The sequence below is a fragment of the Cyprinus carpio genome, chromosome A5 (genome assembly GCF_018340385.1).
Source record: "Cyprinus carpio isolate SPL01 chromosome A5, ASM1834038v1, whole genome shotgun sequence".
NCBI lineage: Eukaryota > Metazoa > Chordata > Actinopteri > Cypriniformes > Cyprinidae > Cyprinus > Cyprinus carpio.
Window position 1 is genome coordinate 38,664,309 of NC_056576.1, and position 21,811 is coordinate 38,686,119.

At 36.1% G+C, this 21,811-nt stretch overlaps 1 protein-coding gene across 2 annotated transcripts in view; it reads right to left on the bottom strand.

Moving 5' to 3' along the window:
- LOC109067613 (astrotactin-2-like) overlaps positions 1-21,811 on the bottom strand; it is a 539,141-nt gene that overhangs the window by 317,131 nt on the left and 200,199 nt on the right. Inside the window, exon 3 of one of the 2 annotated variants that reach the window (XM_042757176.1) lies at positions 18,704-19,103. In XM_042757176.1, the coding sequence (XP_042613110.1) occupies positions 18,704-19,103 (400 nt within the window). The remainder of the gene's footprint in view (positions 1-18,703; positions 19,104-21,811) is intronic. The other variant, XM_042757175.1, reaches the window with a different exon arrangement.

The following is a 21,811-nucleotide window of genomic DNA, read 5'->3' on the forward strand; positions in this document are numbered from 1 at the left end:
ATCAAATTAAATGAATGAGGCCAGAAGACAAAATTACAATCACACTTTATGAAAAGTCAGAGTGATTTCAGTTTCATTTTGAACTCATCAGACAGTAAAAAACTTCACTGATCCACCAGAGAAATCACCATAATTTTGCTTTAGACCAAAGTTTGTTGGCTGGTTAAGTTGGTTGGTTTAGAACTTATTGAAAATCTATTCTGAGAGGGTAAACAAACACTGTTGCGCTCTACAATGACACGGTGAAATAAAGCCCAAGGAAGCTCAGTTCAGAAGCAGAGGCCATCAGCAGTTTGCTGAAGGCTGGTTGTGTAAGGTTCTTTCCTTTTCAGTGACTCTAAAAGGGTAATGAAGCCAGAGACCTTTTTGCATCTGAGAAAAAAATCCCTCAGATGAAAACTGACTGGCCACACTGATCGATCCAGCCAGGTCGGTGCTCATGGGAAGAGGCTAATGGAGTTTAAGCAACAACCAGTTCCTGAGATTTTACATTCATGTTGAATATATGTCATTGAAGATTTTTTTTATTTATTTATTTTTTTCCCCATTGTTTCTGGACATCATTTCTTTAAATGTACACCCTGTACAACTTGTTAGTATTCAATGCTCCTCAAAGCAAAGTAAAACATAACCTTTGGGCATGATCTGTTTGCTGAGTATGCTTTCAGGATTCCATTACATTCATGCAAGCTGTGATTCATGTTTATCTGGAGCCTAACTCAGTATTGTACTATTTCCTAAGTGATTTTAACTTAAGAACACCCACCTTTTTCGTTCAGCCCATGACACTTTGCACAAATTATGAGAGTAACTTCCATTAAACTCTAAGCAATCAGCAAAAGGTTTGCTTTATTAACACAATAATAAGCATTTAACAAAAACTGGGTACAATGAGATGATATTATTCCACTTAACCTGTAACCACCCAACATTAAAAATACATATTAAACTGTAAAAGCATTAACCAACTAAATCCAAAAGCTTGATTCTATCGGCAGCAATATCATTGCGGTAGCCTAATTTATGCTTATATTACATAAAAATAAGATGTTAAATTATCTGTGAAAACAAAACTGGAAACAGACTTGAGGATTTGGGGAGGAGAGGGACAAAAAAAAAAAAAAAAAAATCTGTGCAATTTGATCAGTGAATATTAAATCAGGAGAGCAGACCACAAAGGTGCAGTATAGGTTTATATTTTATCTTACTGATACAGTGGAGTACAAAGGGGAAAAAAATGAAAAGGAAAAGAATGCAGCATCTAAAAAAGGCTCCTCAGTGGATATTCTTGTTATATCATGTCACATTAAAATTCAGAGCCTTACGTTTTTCTCCTGACTTCTGAAAACAGAACATGAAGGAAAATTTTGATCTAATTTAATCAAACAGATGGATAAGGATTGTTTATATTGTAACTTTATGATTTGAAATGAGTTGTTTCAGTCTTTTTGAGTGGAACTTCCGCAAACAGGAAGTTAAAACAAAATTGATTATTTATTTTTTTTTGGTGGTTTAAGGCAGTTGTCCCAACTCATTACATATGGATCCTTCAGACTGTCCTCCAAAAAAAAAAAAAAAACCCTATAGGTCGTTTGTGCAAGCACCTTATTACAACCTGTTTTACATTTTAAGTTTAGTGCCCTCTAGCGGATGTTGCGTCTCTCGTCATGAAATGACATATGACTGTCATTACCAATCAAAATTTGTTTTTATTTAAATGCAATTTGTGGATTTTTTACATGGTCCAACCCAATATCACGGCAATTTGTAGATATTTTACTAGGTGGCTAATTCATATGAATTCATACGAATGACCACACCTAACCCCGCCCCCAAACCTACCCTCACAGAAATCATGCAAAATCATGATTTACAGTGCATATAAATTTCATGAGCATGTGCATTCTCTGGGTTTGAACCCATGATCACATGATTACATAGTCATATAACACATTGTTCTACCAACTGAGATACACGAAACCCGAATTATGGCACAGATAAAATAATACAAAGCATTAATATGAAAGTGTCCTGTTGCCTATAAGGGCGCAATTGTAGTATACCCTCAGATGTGTCGTATTTCAGGGATTTGGACAAATGACTCATGCGGGCGTATTGGATGGAGGACATTATGGGATGCTTGGTCAGGACCCTTTGATGTCACTTTTTAACGCACTGGATGCCCATTTAGTATACATTTCCAACGTGCAGGGAAATCCATTGCTTTCACTGAGAATCCTTTAGGATCAACACACAGATTTATAATAGTGTCATTATGACATATGTTAGGGTATGGTTTTCAATTCAAATAGCCACACTAATTTGACTTACTTTGCACTCTTTAAACATTTCTGAGCACCCAGCCCAACCCGTCCACATAAACCTAACTATTTCTCACCATAAAACACAAGGACATAACAAATTACAGTTACAATTTATTCAAAAAAATATTGTCCAATTATAAAGTTTTCCAAGGCCAAATGATTGATTTGTGTAAGGAACAGTCCCAAGAGCGATCATCGTCTCCAGCCAAATTGAATGTGGGACTGCAGGACTAATAAAATTTAATTTGATTAATTAATAGGCATATCAGCTTGATTAAAAATTGTTTTGGAGCAGGAATGGTGTAATTATTACATTTGGCAAACTGCAAACTTTGAAAAATTTACCATTTAGCAGTAATTACTGTCAAAAGAATCCAAATGAGAAGAGCATCTATATTATGACTATCCTGAGCTTCAGCTTGCTCACAACTGATTTATTTGGCAAATTTAAAACTTCATTAAACACCAAACCCTAAATCACACAAACCCAAACTTGTAAAAAGTAGGTAGGTTTCTTTTTTTTTTTTTTTTAGGGGAAAAATATCAGCAGGTTCATGGCACGCCAGCACTTCAGTAATTACCAACACATGTAAGGGCGGAAATGAACCAGAAAAGACATTATGCAAATGTAATTATTATGGCCGAGCAATTCATCAGAGCCTCAGATAATTCAGTTAATGGAATGTGCTATAAATGAGAGTGATTTCCTGTGAATCGTGCGCTGAATGAAGGGGTCTTCTGAGGTGATGCCAGTGATGCTCTGTCCAGCATGAGCGGCTGGCCAATGTCCTGTGAACGATCATTTAAACTCATCTGCACAAAAATGTATGCATCATTGACTGGCCACATTTACACGTCTGTGACTTCTATAATTGGTGTTCAGAAACTTGGATGAATGAGGAGGAAGTGGCCCACCTCACAAAAATAAATAAAATGTTCCCATTTTATTTATTGCAATTATGACTGCATATATTGGACCTGTTCTGTACCCCAGGGGGGGTTGACTTCACTCCCATGAGTGACATGCTTTGTCCATTTTTGGCAGTATGGACAGGAGTGAATAGTTAACTGTATGCTATATAATTGTTAAAATACACTTTGACAAAGTGGCTCTGACCACACACACACACACACACACACACACACACACACACACACACACACACACACACACACACATATATATATATATATATATATATATATATATATATATATATATATATATATGTGTGTGTCAGCAGTGAATGTTTGTTTGAGAGTTAGTTGAAGCGGTTGCTTTGAAGGCAGCTGAAGGGATTTATGTGGGAATTTTAACAGCTAAATGTTGCTTGATTCACTTGCTTGACATTCTCACATTTGCTTTGAGTTCAGTCAGAGATCAGGGATGTTCTGAGGGGATTGTAATTTTCACCTTCACCTTGTCTTTGACTGGACGTCCCCAGCAGCATCCATCACTAACTAAGACACAGTCCATCTGTTAATGCCACAGTGTGAGACCGTCTCAACATTCTCATTATAATTGGTGTTGTATTTGAATGGACGTCCCCAGCAGGCAGTTGTCTTCACCTTGTCTTTGATTTCTGGACGTCCCCAGCATAGAGACCCATCCATCACTAACTTAGACACAGTCCATCTTGTTAAGCTCTTTTTTGCATCATCTTTTTACCTTGATTAAATCATTCCCTTCATGTTTTTTTGTTATTTTTAACTTATAATATAGTTAGTGAGTTGTAATGTTATTTTGTTGATCTTCTTATATTGTTTTTGGATGCTTATATAATTTGATTTTTTAATTTGTTTGTTTTTGGTTCTGGAGTATAATAGTGAAAACATTGATTGCCGGAAAATTCCATCAATGACAGGAAATGAGAATGGAATAATAATGGAATGTACAGTACAGGCTGCAGGCTATAGAAGGGAAAATATGCTAGATGTTCTTCTGAAAGCACCTACATATTTGCATGTAAATGAACTTGTGCACATGAGAACAATGACAGTATCCACAGCTAACAGTTGGGTTTTCCCAAACTTCAGCTCATTTATGATAATGATGTAACGAGACAGATGCTGAAAAGCAACATGTCAGCTGTAACAGTCAAGTAAGAAATCAGCGGCAGCGTGATTCCTCAAGACAATGGAGAGAATATTTGGAAGAAAAACTTTGTAGTATTGAAAGACAGTTCGAGGAGGGGAAAAATATAATTAAATCACTTATTTCCTTATGCATTATATGCTCCTGTCCATTTAAGGGTTAACAGTCAAATATGCAAATATGACTAGCAAAAATCCTCTAGCATTTGAGTGCAGATGCTACTTGCTTTTATATTTTGACATATGATGTAAAAGCATTCAGACATATTTAAGTTATAGTGCATTGCGAATACTACAAATACCTGATAAAATGTTTCTTATCTTAGTGGTAAAAAAAATAAAAACAAACAAACAAACAAACAAACAAACAAACAAACAAAAAAAACCCTTCCCTTACTATCCCTTTCTACATTTTAAATAATGTTAAATGTACAGACTTTGGAAGTTTTTTTTTTTTTTTTTTTTTTTTTTTAAATTTCACTTTTTTTTTTTTTTTTTTTTTTTTTAATGGTTCATATGATACAGATTGTATGCTATAGACTTAAAAAGTAAGACTGAATGCATGAATATGACATTGCAACCATACACTCATTAGCATACAGTTTCATTGCCCACATTTACACACCAGCACCTATTCTTTTTTTTTTTTTTTTAACAACTCAGTTGCTATATTATTATATTAATGCAAGGGAACTTCCAGTGTAACATCATTCAAAATACCAGTTGCCTTTATTTTGTTGTTTAAGGTATTCCTCTACACACACCCACTCCATTCACAATGTCACACATTAGTACCACAGAGGCGAAATAATAATCAGAGTTAAAAGGCATGAAAGCAGCTCTCCCATCCCAAATGAATGATCACAGATGAGCAGATACAGCTGCGGTTTGATATTCTCTGTCAAACACCAGCACAGTCGACACAGCTGCATCCTCATCCTCATCATGATGTAATGAACAGAAAGGCATTTGGAAACAGTCTGACTTTAATGTTGTTGGAATTCTTTCAATTAGCCTGTGCGTGTGTGTCCTCGTGGCCTTTCCATCACCAACATCTGCACAGTTACCAGTGAGAAAAAGAGGAGCACAGGATGGAGAAAGCATGGCTTTGAAAAGCTCCCTCCCTCCATCCTCCCTTTCGCTGTGAAGTTTGACTCAGGCTTCTTCAGGGTCACTTAAAAAAAAAAAAAAAAAGGGGGGAAGTCGTGGCCTAATGGTTAGAGAGTCGGACTCCCTTTCGAAGGGTTGTGAGTTTTCATCTCGGGCCGGGAGGAATTGTGGGTGGGGGGAGTGCATGTACAGTTCTCAATACCATGACTTAGGTGCCCTTGAGCAAAATCGAACCCCCAACTGCTCCCCGGGCGCTGCAGCATAAAAATGGTTCCACTGCTCCGGGTGTGTGTTCACAGTGTGTTGTGTGTTCACTGTTCTGTGTGTGTGCACTTCGGATGGGTTAATGCAGAGAACGAATTCTGAGTATGGTCAAGACCATAATTCTGCTGAATGTCACGTCACTTTTTTTTTTTTTCTATAAATTCTGTCATTATTTGCTCATCCTCAAATTGTTCCCAACCTTTATGAATTTATTTCTTCGGCTGAATACAGAAGATTATTTTATATTTTATGTTATTCCTTTTACCAACATTCCTCAAAACTTCAATCTTCAACATAAGAAATTAAAGGTTTGGAACAACTTGAAGATGAATACATGATGAAATATATATATATTTTTTTTATTTATGGGTGAACTATTCATTTAACATTTAACTTTGATCATTGAACGTAACTTTAAACATTGAATTTTAAAGGTAAAAAAAAAAAAAAAACTCCCATAAATGATGTTAAATAACATTTAATTATTTATTTTTTATTTTTTAAATGAGAACATTATCACAAGAAACTGTTCTATTAACATTACTGGAATAATATTTTAGACTTTAACGTTCAACTTGGAGAGAAGCTTGCATGTTCAACATTAACCAAAGTTTTTAGAACCTTCTCTGTTAGCAGGAGGTTAGATACCATTATTCCTGAATCGCAAAAGCACTAGCGATAAGAGAAATATGGCAAATACAATTTCAGCAGTGAATGTTTGTGTGAGAGAAGTTACCTTATATAAAGTTAAAGATATCCGAATGATTTCTGATATTTAGTTAAATGTGTAATAATGTATTGTGTTTTTTGTTTATTTGCTTAATGTTTTAACAAGAGTTTTGTCTTTCTTCAACTACACAATAGTTCAGTTTTCATAACTTAAGATTGTTAACAGGTCTAACACTGGCGACTGACAGAAAATAATAACCTTGCAAACCTCTCGAAACAGAATAAAAGCTTATTTAGCACTCAGGCACGACTGTCTAGCTTTTTTGTTTGTGAGACATCAGAACAGTGTAGGTGAGTCTGCAAATGTGTGACTTCACTTCAGTATAGGGATACGCAGCTCGCGTCCTGTAGACGGTAAAAATCTGCCACCGTCACAGCCCTAAATACATTTACAACATGCTGCTGTGAGCATGTAAGAAATATTGCTGCTACAAATATAACATACATAACATAACATAAGACAACATAACATACATAACATTTTGCATTATTGACACACTGTTTTCCTAATTAATGTTGTTCAGTTGCTTTGACACAATCTGTTTTGTTTAAAGCGCTATATAAATAAAGGTGACTTGACTTGACTTGACATACATGAAATAACCACATAGCATACATGAATCACCTTTTAGCAGATCTATGCAGGTGGAGATGGAGGGTTTCTGAAGCAAGCTGCACTGCTATGTCAAGCTCTAATCGTATATTTGAATGTTGAGCAGCGAGCTCATTGGCTACCAATGGAGGAGAGAACCAATCAGCTGTGCCATGTGATAATGACGTCATTATGTCAGACTGAGTTAGACCTATCAGACTGCACAATCAGAGTTTCATGCCAGAACTCTGTATTGCTGTCATGACAACTCTCGGAGGGATTGGCATGGTAATGTACATGACAATGCTACACTGCTGCTGCTGCAGAGCAAGTACCGAGACTTGCCACTGACAATACATCCACAACATGTTGCTGTGAGCATGTAAGAAATATTGCTGCTGCAAATATAACATACATGAAATAACCCCCACAAAGCAGGAGACATAGAAGGAACAATACAAGCCAAAGCAAGAACAAAACACCCCCCAACAAGCAGATCTATCACCAAGACATATGTACTGCTGCTGCTCCGAAAAGCCATGTGAACCACATGTATTATGGTCTAGGTGTGCCTGGGATTTCACGCCGACTGGCTTAACGATTGTGGCCTATGACTATGTGAACCTGGGCTACCACGCCGACTGGCTTAACTCTAATTAGATGCACACTATGTGAAATGTTTAATTAACAAAATGGATAAACGTTGCAATCTGATAGATAAGACCCCAGCACCCACCTGAGCAAATATCATAATTTAGTAATTTGATAACTGCTGTTACTTTCTCCACTTCATATGTCCCATGAAACAGCCTGTTAATTCATATTTGTGCAATGATGAGATGGACAAAGTTATTCGATGCATGCCATTTTACTCTGTCATACAGATAGAAAGTGTCAAAGTTACAGTGCGGCAAAAAAAAAAAAAAAAAAACCCTGGGTGGACTGAATGATGTTCTTTCTCCATTTCTGAATTACACAGCACAGAGAGAGCACACGTCACAGAGCAAACTTCTCGGACTACATTACCCATAATTAATTTCACTTGGAACTAACTGTTTCCACAGCTGTAGATTAGGGCTGCATGATTAATCGTGTTTTAATATTGATAACAATATCCACCCTTCTCGATTAATTAAAACAATTGTCACGATATTGGCCGGTTCGTTATTTATCCTGAAAATGTGTTTTTAAATTTTTTTTTTAATTTAGGCATTTGCATTATATTGCATTGCTAACAAGTCTTCACTACAATAGCGTTCATGCTTGTGGTTGCCAGACGTGAAGAGCTTTTGTCCCCAAACAGAGCTTTTCTCTTTTAAGGTTACACTTTCTGCCCAGTGTTTTACTTAATCTGGCAACCCTGTGCACACTCACTGATGGCGGAACAAACGCAAATGATATGAAAACATACCTGTGCTGGAGTTTAGCGATCTCTCCACAGTGATATTCTGCTTAAGTTACATGGAAGTGTCATGTCACACATCTATGTGTGTGTGTTATTTTAATACATTATGTTAAACAATAAATAATGAGAAATGTTGCCTTGACAATAAGCTTGAATAAGGCGAGGAGACAACAAAACAACAAAAGTCTGCATTTCCTGATCAGTTCATGTCACCACTGTCTATGAGAAACAACTGAGCTATTAACAAAATGTCATTTGAGTTTTTTTTTTTTTCTTTCTTCCTTTTCTAAGAGAGAGCGAATTTAACTTTAAATTGAAGTTTGCTATTTTTGCATCATTAGAATCATGGAATTGCAAAACTCAACTAACATTTCTGAATGGCTTAAGTTGCACTGCTTATGACACACAGCAGCTTTGAGTGGAACGATTGTTCTCAGCACTTAAGAACTTTCTAATGGTGAAAATGGCATGGGTAAATTAAAGTATGTGACTGCTGACCCTTTGCTTTAACTGTACCACAGCTGCCCGGCAACAGGCGACACACACCAGACTAATAATAATTTGAACCGGGAGAAGTTGTGAGCGAGAGCAGCCTGCAGATATATTGAGAGCAGAGAGCGCATGTGGGAAGGAAGTCGTCACAGGTAATTGATAAAGAGCTGGAGGAGGATTGATGCTCTGTGTGTGTATCATATTTAAAGTGGGAGAGCGAGCAGGATAATGTTGTGAGAGTATATCTGTGTTGCATCTTCCATGTAAAACCCTTCCATTCATCTGTGTCATTTAAAGGCAGCTGTCAGCGGCTTCTGGCTTCCAGCTACGCAGCAGAGCCGCAGCGGAAATAATTTATTTCTAAAGTGACTGTCGGTGGAAGGATAATCTGTCTGCGGTAAACACAAGCGAGACACGAGCGCTGCGACAGAGGAGTCCACACACTTAAACAGAGCCAAACAAACGTGAACGATCAACTGCATATATATATATATACACACACACACACCAACACAGAGCATTAAAGCATTCATAAGTGCCACTTTCATTGAGAGAAAGCAATAAATAAAGCATCTGCACTGTCAGCTAGGGCGGGCTAAATGTTTCTTCTCAAATTTGCTAAAACTGTGGCTTTTTTGAAATTTAGTTTTATTTGGTCATCATATTGCCTGAACTCAACCATGTCACTGCATACTTTCTTAAATAAATAAATAAATAAATAAATAAATAAAGTAAAACTGTTTTAACATTGCATATTCAGCCTATTAGAATAATTTCTGAAGGATTGTGATACTAAAGACTGGAGTAATGATGCTGAAAATTCAGCTTTGATTACACCAATACATTACATTTTACAATGTTTTCACATATAAATAAATTATTATAAATATTAATTATAGTTCACAATATTCCTGTGTTTACTGTATTTTTAATCAAACTGATGCAGCTTTGGTGAGCAGAACAGACTTCTTTCAAAAACATCAAAACAACTTGCCGATCTTAAACTTTGTATGCTGTACAAAATAGGCTGTATATTTAATGTAAATGACAATAATCAAATACTCTTTGTTCATTCAATGTCATATCAAGGTCCAGAGGTGGAAAGTAACGAATTACATTTACTCGCATTACTGTAATTGAGTAGCTTTTTTGTGTACTTCTACTTTTTTAAGTAATTTTTAAAATCTGTAATTTTACTTTTACTTAAGTATATTTTGTTTGAAGTATTGTACTTCACTACATTTTAAAACACATTAATTACTGAGTAAAAAAAATAAAAAAAAATCTTCCTGGAAACTACCGCAGTAAATAATGGGCAGGAGGGAAAACTGGCGCTAAAATCACAAGAAAGATGCAGACGGACAAAACAGGCGTTAGTGGTGCAGACACCGCTGAAAACGAAACCCCTGTCATATTCTGAAGTTGAACTCAAAGGAAATGAAGTGAACCCCTGGCCATATTTATGCTCTATTATGCAGTGTAAGCTGTGCTTGCCTAGGGAGACCAAACTAGCAGCTTATAAAATCTCGACAAGACGTCAGCCCTTCGCAAGCATGTAACGTTAGAGGTAAGCTAAATAATTGCATCGTTGCATTGGTGGTTTAAATGAAGCTTTGACATTTTAGCAAGAGGTTTTGCATTTTACCAAAAAGACAGTGTTGCGTAGTGTGCGATATATATCGTCTGCGATAATATAATGTTTTTTGTTTTGTTGAATTGTGTGTGCATTTATAGTGCGTTCTTTCACTGTGTGATTCAGTAATGTTTAAATGCATTTAGAATGATCACAAAATTGAAGATATGGGGCAGAAAATTTACATATTTATATCATTTCATATAGTAAATCAAAATCACACAAAGAATGCTGTCTTTTCCTCCAAAAATCATCATGATTACACACACACACATATAGGCTATATATATATATATATATATATATATATATATATATATATATATATATATATATATATATTTTTTTTTTTTTTTTTTTTTTTTTACAACAGGTCAGTAAACTAGTTAATTAAGAGACTTGCGTTTTAAACACCATATTGCCTGTTTTTGCTCTATTTGTACAACAACAATAATTCCAAACACAGCCACCAAAGCACAGTTTTGCGTCTCTGAGCAACATGACAGTGTTTCGTTCCTGAATGAATCAACCGTTTAAATGATTCGGTTAAAACGCAATGCCTCACTTATTAACAGTGACTTGCTGACACCTACTGGCCATTTTAATTTCACATTTAAAGTATCTTTTGATTTTTTTTTTTTTTTCAATAATTAATTTTTTTTTTTTTTTATAAATAATTTAACATTTTATGTCTTGTATATCAAAACATTATTCATGCATTTGTAACTGCAGGTTAAATGCATTGTCCTGCACTAAACAGTGTGTAAATACATCTAAATGCCACTTCTGATGAAGCTTCTGCATTTCCTCTGCATTGAAAAGATGAGTTTGTTGATACTGATTTGCCTGGTAACAGCCTAAATGTCTTATTATTCTAAACAACTGATTCCTTTAATTAAAAACAACTAGTTTGAGATTAAAAGGCCTATCCCAGGGGTGTCAAACTCAGTTCCTGGAGGGCCGTAGCCCTGCAGAGTTTAGTTCTAACCCTGCTCCAGCAGACATATCATGTAGTTTTCAAATAAGCCTAAATGATTAGATTAGCTGGATCAGGTGTGTTTAATTAGGGTTATATCTAAACTGTGCAGGACTGTGGCCCTCCAGGAACTGAGTTTGACACCCTTGGCCTGTCGCATTTTTACCTCCCTTCCACTGTTAAAATGTAACTAAGTAATTTTTACTCTGAGTAAATTTTAAATGAGCTACTTTTTACTTTTACTTGAGTAGATTTTTAGACTGGTACTTTTACTTGTACTTAAGTAAAATTTCTTTAATTTAATGGTACTTGAGTAGAATATTTTTGTACTCTTTCCACCTCTGTCAAGGTGGAAAACAATGCCTTGATTATAGACTTGTATTATATGTCTTGTAATAAACATTTTGAATCTCCTTGCCCACAACAGCTGTCAGGTCCATATGAGCTATAAAAAAATAAAAAATAAATTGTCACATCACGCAGCCGGACTGCCAACACATACAGATCTAACACATAGTCAACACTTCTCTCTGCTGCACTTCACAGATTTATAAAGAGAAATCTGCGTGAGAGTTCATACTTTATGTCTGCCGTACTTTAAGCCAAAGCCTGTGCATTTCAAAAAGGTTTGAAAAATTATCCATTTTGGCCAGAAAATGTGGGCAGATTTCTCAAGCATATGCATGGCCCTGCAGTTTTGCAGCGTTTTAGCACATCTGCTCCCCGTGAATCAAATAGCTGGTGGTGAATCAAAGATCTGCAAGCTGTAATAAAAAACCTTTTACTCATAATGAGCGTATACTTCATATACTCTGCACATTTTAAACCTACATTTCTCAACTTTTTTACTTTGAAAACTGGCTTCAAACAGAAACAAACTTCACACTTCAAATCACTTGAAGTCTTGAAGCTACATGTTTGTTTTTTTTAAGTAATCAGAATTACAATGTACAGTATGTATGATAAAACAGCATGTATTACACACATTTTAAGAAAATGTCTGATTTTGTTTTGCTCTAGTGGTTCTCAACCTAAACCACTTCTTCAATTAAACCTATAAGTTAAACACAGCAAATGTCCAGTCATTCTGATCGATTACACCCAATTACACGTATCTGCAATGCCAGTTCCACACTGCCTAATATTAACCAAACAGACAAATGTTAACCAAACAGATCTTTCTCTGTGTGTGGAGAAGATGATCGGTTTCAGAGTGCTTCTCAGTGTTCGCAGCATTAGCCAAACACTCCGGCTAAGAGCAATTATCAGCCTGACACCAACTAAAACTAAAGACAGTTTTCATTCACGAGTCCATATGTCAGATAAAAGAAAGCATTCTGGGTTAAAGATCAAAATTGGTTTACTGTCCATTATGAAGGGAGTCAAGGGACTAGAGGTTCCATCAGGACTGAGTCAGGCGGCAGACATGATTAACTATACAGTGAAATAAAAAAATAAATAAATAAATAAATAAATAAAAAAATAAATATATATATATATATATATATATATATATATATATATATATATATATATATATATATATATATATATATATATATATATATATATATATTTTTTTTTTTTTTTTTTTTTTTTTTTTTTTTTGAAATAAATTTTTAGTTCCGGTAAACACATATATAAATCAATGCATATCACTAGGGATTGTTTAACAACAATACATCTTTTTTCTCACATATATGCTTAACATAACTGAAAAAAAAAGATATATTTAATAGATATTCTCAAAATAAGTCTTAAAATCTTACATATTTTTACTTATCAGGTGAATTATTTTTACTGTAAAACAAGAAGAAAAAAAAAAAGATTACTAAGAATTTGTTCTGCATATATGGTTAAATCTCATATCTATGACAAATTGCTCATATGGGTATCAGTGTTTGCCGGTATGTGTGTGTGTGTGTGTGTGTGTGTGTGTGTGTGTGTGTGTGTGTGTGTGTGTGTGTGTGTGTGTGTGTGTGTGTGTGTGTGTGAAAGAGAGAGAGAGAGAGAGAGAGAGAGAGAGAGTTGTGAGAGAGAGCACTCGCTGTCTCTATCTAATAAAAGTGAGGTGTGTTTTTGTGTTTAACACCCTGAGCACATCCAGAGATTACAAAGCCCCTAACAGCCCTATCCGCAGAACAACACAGCAAAACACACACACAAACACACCGGACATGAGAATCAGTCTGACCAGAATGAGGGGTAGAGCAAAGGCCATCACGTCTTCTCAGAAAACCTCCAGGTCTCATATCAGCTCTCCTCTCCGCTGGTCCCTTCTCACAGCGGTTAACACATATCTGATGCTGTCACTGTGAACGGCTACTGAACCCTGAAATAAGGCCAGGATTTCCACGCAGGACGTCTGCTATCAGATCCGTCCAGCAGCACCCCCTGCCCGGGTCGCCAGTCTCAGAGGATTTACAGCTACACCAGGAGAGGGTTCCTTCTGCAGGGCGATTCTGTATTAAAGACCCCAGGCAGAGTTCTGATACATACAGGACGGTCAAGGTCCCGTATGAAACAAGCTAGAGGCAGAGGGTAGATTTTGTCACATTCACAGAATGTGAGCACGTGTCACATTCTTCCCTTCCCTTCCCTTCCCTTCCCTTCCCTTCCCTTCCCTTCCCTTCCCTTCCCTTTCCTTTCCTTTCCGGACCGGACCGGACCGGAAATGTCCTCTGTCCACTATATTGGATAGACAGCCTTAAAATACTGTATACCCTGGCGAGGGGTTTTGGAGCAGAGCAAATATGATTATATTTTCCCATCATACAGCTCCTATATTTTCTATATTATTTGCTTTTATTTCACTCAACGTTGGGTCATTTTTCTTAAAACTGGTCCCTGAAGTGTTTACAATCCAAAGCAATCCAGTTTATGGGCCACAAAAATCACGTTAAACTGTATATGAATAAACTGAAAATGTATGAATACAGCTGAAAGCGACAATCAGAATCACGCCCACCTCTCCAGTCGTTAAATGACAGACAGCGAGGCTTGATTATTCCGGGATCAAGCTCCCTTGACAGAATCATATCCCACATAATCAATTATGCAGAAGTGTTGCTGTGAAAAGTAGAATGACTTCCCTCTGTCCGCAGAGAGAAGCCCCTCTCTGACCGAGCTGACCGCATTACAATAGTGCAGCTTGTCCATTTATTGTTCATTGAGCAATTATTAATGTGCAGTGATTAACTGAAGGATGACTTTATGAAAGCAGAAATATTGTCACTCTCATGAGGGACCAGCAAACTGAACAGACCACCCATTTATTTTATTATTACAGTAATTATCAGACTTATATTTTGTGAAGAAAATGTAAAACTCACTGGGTACAGTACAGTGGGCACTGCAAAATGTACAGAAGGGCTTCATGCCAAAATGTAATACTTAGGGTTATAGTCAAGCAATATTGATAGTAATGCATGTATTGGTAAACATCACTAATAAACATTAATAAATAAAAATCTGCAATCATATATAAGTATCTAAATATTTAAAAGTGCGGAAAGCTTTTAGCCATTTATCTGTTTTATGATCCTTTGTGTGAAAAATAAAAAAAAGTCCACTTTTGCATGCTTACTGAAAGTACACTTAATGAAATAATATACTTAAGTGAAACTAAATGTAATGTTTTCAGACACTGTGATTAAATGAAAATTTATTATAAATGAAATGCAGTTAACTTAACTATAGAGCGCTATTTGTAGGACTTTAATTAGTGCTGTCAAATTGATTAATCGTGATTAATTGCATCCAAAATAAAAGTTTGTGTTTACACAGTATATGTGTGTGTACTGTGTATATTTATATGTATAAATACACACTCATACATGTAAATATTTAAGAAATATTTACAAGGATATATATTCATATACATATATAATTTATATTATATAAAAAATATAAATTACATATCATTCTTAAATAAGTTTGTGTGTATATATACATATACATATACAAATACAAATACAAATACATATACATATACATATACATATACATATACACATACACATACACATACACATACACATACACATACACACTACATACACATACAATATGTAAACAAAGTTTTATTTTGGATGCAATTAATTGATTTGACAGCACTAACTTAAATACATCTTAATATGTAATCAATTATACTGTCTTTGAAATATGAATAAAGTGCACTGCCGAATGATCTGATGAGCATTTGTGGTAAACTACAATATACTTTCATTTCTATTGGAATCTGTATGATGAAGTTTAAAAACATTTTAAATGTTAACTGTAATACTATAACATTTAAAATGTTAAATGTAATATTGAATAACACATTACATTAAAACTATAATCAAGGACTTTACATGTGCTTTAGTATGTTAGTTAGCACATCAAAATGTGTGAAAGTCTTGTGTAAAAAATGGGTAAAGTTTATGATTTTAAATGTATTTTAAAGTAAAACTTTTATTTGACATTACTAAAAGTGAACTTGGGTGTTTTAAGAAACACTCATGAATGAGTGAAATACTTCTATTCATTAAATCTATTTGTAAGGCTTGAATTACTCTGCAAGTGCACATTCAATACAATCAATCCCATTTTGTTCAACATTTTTAGTATTTACGTGCTCTAAGAAATTAGAGGATCCTTTACAGAGGGCAAATCACTGTGCTCTTCTTCACAAATGAAAAAAAAAATATTAAAAGCATAAGGAAACGGCTCCCTTGTGATTTGTTGATCTGGTTTATTTTTTTTCAGATTTAAGGACACATTTGCACGTAAGGTCCCCACCTGTATATTTCTCTGAATTAATTGAAATAATTATGAATGCCAGAGAGCTGAATCCGATACAGAAGGCCTGGAGCAAGTGTGGGCCTGACGCCAGGAAAAATGTGCTTCATTATTTATTCAGCCTCTACCTCCTTCTGTTTTTCAACATCACTCAGATGGATTCCCATCCTTCATCCACAGGCACGCGCCAATATCATCGCCACAGGCTCCAGACTGCAAGAGCCAATTAAATCGTGCCGCACACTTAAATAAAGTAAACAACAGATCTTATCCAAAACATTGCGTTATAGACTATGCTTTAATATAAGTATACAAATACAATGATTGTCCTCCACTAAAATCCAGATGCATCAGTGGGCAATTAGAGACATGCACAGAACAACAAACATTGTAAGAGGAATCCTGTTCTATTTACTGTGAACAACTGCCAGCTTTGGCTGCTAGAAATTCATAACATTTCAGGGATTATAATAAGGCATCTGTGTATTGGATATTGAGTATTATGTTTATATAATAACACATTTTACCAATTAAAATCTGTTTTGTACCTTACAATTAATGGATATCCACCATAAAAATACAGGTGGTTAACATAACATAATTAAGGTTCGTCAATAATAGCCTTTTTACGAAAAGCAGAAGAGTATTGGCAACAAAGATAAAAACACTCTTTAGGGTAACAGACATGACACTAAAATAATATAGTATTTATTTGCTTATTCATTCATTCATTCATTCATTCTTAAAGTTTTGATAACTAATTAATTGACTTTATTTGGGCAATTTACCAGCTGCCGTACAGGGTTAAACAAAAACAGAAATAACACAATTTTAGACTCTCCTTAAATATCACATCATCATATTTCTATATCTCTTTTATCTTGTGATTGATTAATTCAGCAGTCACTGAGATCACCCATTGTTACATGGAGAATTTACCTGTTTAAAATTCACAAGAAAATCTCATTTCATACTTAAATGAAACCGATATAGAGTTGAAGGCGTTACTCGAATGTTCATCAATGTGACCTTTACACCATTTGTGATGTATACTTGAGGCCAAATTTGATGATTCAGGCACCCTGAACAGATTTAATCAGGCCTCAGTCCTCAGTTTACAGGTTTTGTTCCCCCCCCCCCCCAATGACTCTGGGTTCTCTCTAATATGAATTGCAGTGCATTAGGACAGTATTCACAACTTGACTAGATAAACCGCAAAACACATTTAATCTATATTGTTAAACAACTCATATTTCTCAGTTATTGACAAATCAAACTGGGTACAATTCTCTGAAGCAGATACATTTATAAACAAGATAAATAATGTTTTGTTTTACAGTAATGAATTAATGATTGCTTTACTATAAAAAATATCACTGCAGGCTGCCTATCAAACGTAGCATTCTATACTTATTGAACACAGAGAATGGATGGATAGAACAATATCCATCTATTCTCAAAATGAATAAACTAATTAACAAACAACAGATTTGGAAAGCATTATTCAAAACCAAAGACAGTACTTGTTAAGTCTATATTGAATATACGTCTTGTAATTGGACACATTGGCCTTGACTGTTCTCTCCTGGGATGGAGATCTAACCAACTCTTCAGCTAAGAGTCAGTGACTCTCTATCTCTCTCCTGGTTCTCTCAGGCTATGTCTTACAATGAATTCAGGTCAATGGCTATAATTAGCCTACGGTTGGCAGGTGACTTCACATCAAACACGCAGATATGCTCAAATATGCCACATCAATGCCACTTGAAAGAGATGATAAAAAAAAAAAATAATAATCCCATCACAGCTATCATTACCATGTTGTAACAATGGAGAAAGCACTTTACTGGCACACTGAATATAATATAAGCGTTGATTTAAAGTACACCAGACTGTTTTGAGACAGGGATTGCTTACAGTTATTGTTAACTCAGTTTCTGATGTCTGTGTGTGACTTCAAGGATTAAAAGCAAACTTCAGCTGTGATGATAAGGAAGGGATGGAACAACTCATGGCATAACCTTGAGTGTGATACTTTGTTCTGGAACACAGTCTTAGCTTTAAAATCAAGAAAACTGGCAAAGTCCCAAACTCAGCTACTCCCAACCCCAATTCCTAAACCTAACCCTAAAATCTTAATGTCGTTCCAGAAACCTGTTCTTGGCAAATCATGCATACCAACAAACAATTAAAATGTGTAGAGGATCAGATCCAAACATCTCAACCATCCACATATTTTCTCAAAATATATCTGTTGGATCTAATAGAGAACAGACAGTGACAGTAATGCTGGAGCTCTCACCTCTGTTATCCAGACAGTGTTTATGGTTGGCCTCTCCCATGCCTTTCCACAGACTGTCCACACTTTGGGTGCCCTGGCTGCTCAAGTCATCTTCTAGACGTGCTTTCCCATCTAGTAGATGTCCGGGCTGCTCGTCCTCTTCACAGTCGCAGTCGTCGAGGATGGGTGTCTCACGGATGGGCATACCAATGACAGAGCTGTGCTGGAGGGGTCTGGGCCCACGGAAGCTTTCCCTGCTCTGCGGAGGGCCCAAAAGAACAGAGGGGATGTAGTGAATCTCATGCGTGGCCTCAGTGCTGGCACTCTTCTGAGGGGCACGACGACGCCTGCACCAGCGCTGACGGGTGTAGAGTACCAGCGTGAAGAGTAGGATAAGTAACAGAAGAGCAATCAGACCACCTGAAGAGAAAGGACAAGAGAGAAATGTCAGAATTCCAAAATAAAGAACATTCCAATACTTTCCACACCATGACCTATCCTGAAATTACAACCATGTACTAACTGCTCAAGACTCCATGAGGAGACACCCATCCAAAAATGTATGGAAGCATTTCTGGAGGCTTTAGGACAGGGGAGTCTAATCCTGCTCCTAGAGGACCAAAGTCCTGCACAGTTTAGCTCCAAACTGCCCCAACACACTTGCCAGGAAGTTTCTAGCAATTCTAAAGTAATTCTTGATTTGCTGGTACAGGTGTGTTTTAACAGGATTGGAGGATGTTTGGTCCTGAAACAACACTGCTGTCCTTACCCTGACTCATAGCCATTAATCAAATCTAAAATCATAGGGCAAAAAAAAAAAAAAAAAAAAAAAACATTTTGACAAGAATGTTGTTGAAGTCTTATGGCCAGATCAATCTAATCCTTAGACCAAAACTAAACTAAATGTTTAGTAAATAGATTATTCATATTATACTACAGAGGTGTCCAAACCTGTTCCTGGAGGGCCACTATCCTAGAGTTTAGCTTCAACCCTAATTAAACTTGAACTTAAAATTGAGGCTTTTAGACGTTGGAATTGGTTGGAGCTCCAGGAGAAGGACTGGACATCCCTGTTTTACTAGGACAGGGGTGTCCATTCCTGTTCCTGAAGGTTCAGTGTCCTGTAAAGTTTAGGTCCAACCCAAATGAAACACACCTGAACCAGGTAAACAAGGTATTGATGAGTGCTGGGAATTTACATACAGATGGTTTAGTCCAGGTTGAAGCTAAACTCAACGTTGTGTTTGCCCTCTGCAAATAAGTTTTGGCACCCCTGTACTAAGACTAACAATAACACGGTCATCCTTGGCTGCTCCTGGTGGGCCAATGTCCTGAAGAGTTTAGCTCCAATCCACCCAAACAAACTTGTTTGTAGGTTTCTAGTAATCCTTTAGACCTTGATTGCTGGTTTAAGTGTGTTTGGATTAGGATTAGGGAGGATAGTGACCCTCTAGTAGCAGGATTGGACACCCCGGACAAGGATGTTGATATTTTACAATGTCATACTTGGTGCATTCATGGCCAAATCTACTTAACCAATCTCTAGAATCCATGTTGTTATTAGCTGGACCAACCTGGTATTTATGAACTAATTTTGTCACATATTGTAGTGATTTGTTATGTGAAAAATTGGCAAATAGATGTGCAGATTTTGGTATTTCCCCATGCAGGTAAATAGAAGCTGTACTTGGATGATTAGAAAATATTTGCCAGAATTAAGCATGCATGTGGGTAAGCTACAGTTATACATGATACATGGCAACAGACTTCAAAGGTTGTTCTTGTTTCACTGTCTTGTAAGGAGCCACTGAGCTTTGCTTGTTACTTCTCAAGCTTGAGTGTCTGGCCTAAAGGTGCAATACACATAAAACAGCTGAAGATTCATTGCTGCATGGTTTGTCTCATTTCATGGCATGTCAAGGACATCAAAGATTTCTTCTCTCTTGAGCTGTTTGTGTGTAATATTCTTAAACCTGCAATTGTGTTAAAGCGAGCAGTACTGAGCTGACAGATAAAGTATGCAATGTAATATTTTAATTAACCCAAACATGAAACTTTATTTGAAACAATGAAATGAATACTAAGTAATACTGCATTCTGCTCTGTGCCATGTATTTTCATTAGAGTTCCTCTAAAAAAAGAGTGTGACATGGAATTGTATACCAAAATGTTATTGCTCAGAGGATGCTGTTTATATATATATATATATAAATGAATATATATATATATATATATATATATATATATATATATATATATATATATATATATATATAGCTCAGAGGATGCTGTTACACAGGTGAATCTCAATGAATTAGAATGTCATGGAAAAGTTCATTTATTTCAGTAATTCAACTCAAATTGTGAAACTTGTGTATTAAATAAATAAAATAAAATAAATTCAATGCACACAGACTGAAGTCATTTAAGTCTTTGGTTCTTTTAATTTGTGATGATTTTGGCTCTCAACAAATTAGAATATTGTGACATGCCAATCAGCTAATCAACTCAAAACACCTGCAAAGGTTTCCTGAGCCTTCAAAATGGTCTCTCAGTTTGGTTCACTAGGCAACACAATCATGGGGAAGACTGCTGGTCTGACAGTTGTCCAGAAGACAATCATTGACAACCTTCACAAGGAGGGTAAGCCACAAATAGTCATTGCCAAAGAAGCTGGCTGTTCACAGAGTGCTGTATCTATGCATGCTAACAGAAAGTTGAGTGGATGGAAAAAGTGTGGAAGAAAAAGATGCACAACCAACCGGGAGAACCGCAGCCTTATGAGGATTGTCAAGCAAAACTGATTCAAGAATTTGAGTGAACTTCACAAGGAATGGACTGAGGCTGGGGTCAAGACATCAAGAGCCACCACACACAGACGTGTCAAGGAATTTGGCTACAGTTGTCATATTCCTCTTGTTAAGCCACTGCTGAACCACAGACAATGTCAGAGGCATCTTACCTGGGCTAAGGAGAAGAAGAACTGGACAGTTGCCCAGTAGTCCAAAGTCCTCTTTTCAGATGAGAGCAAGTTTTGTATTTCATTTGGAAACCAAGGTCCTAGAGTCTTGGGGAAGGGTGGAGAAGCTCATAGCCCAAGTTGCTTGAAGTCCAGTGTTAAGTTTCCAC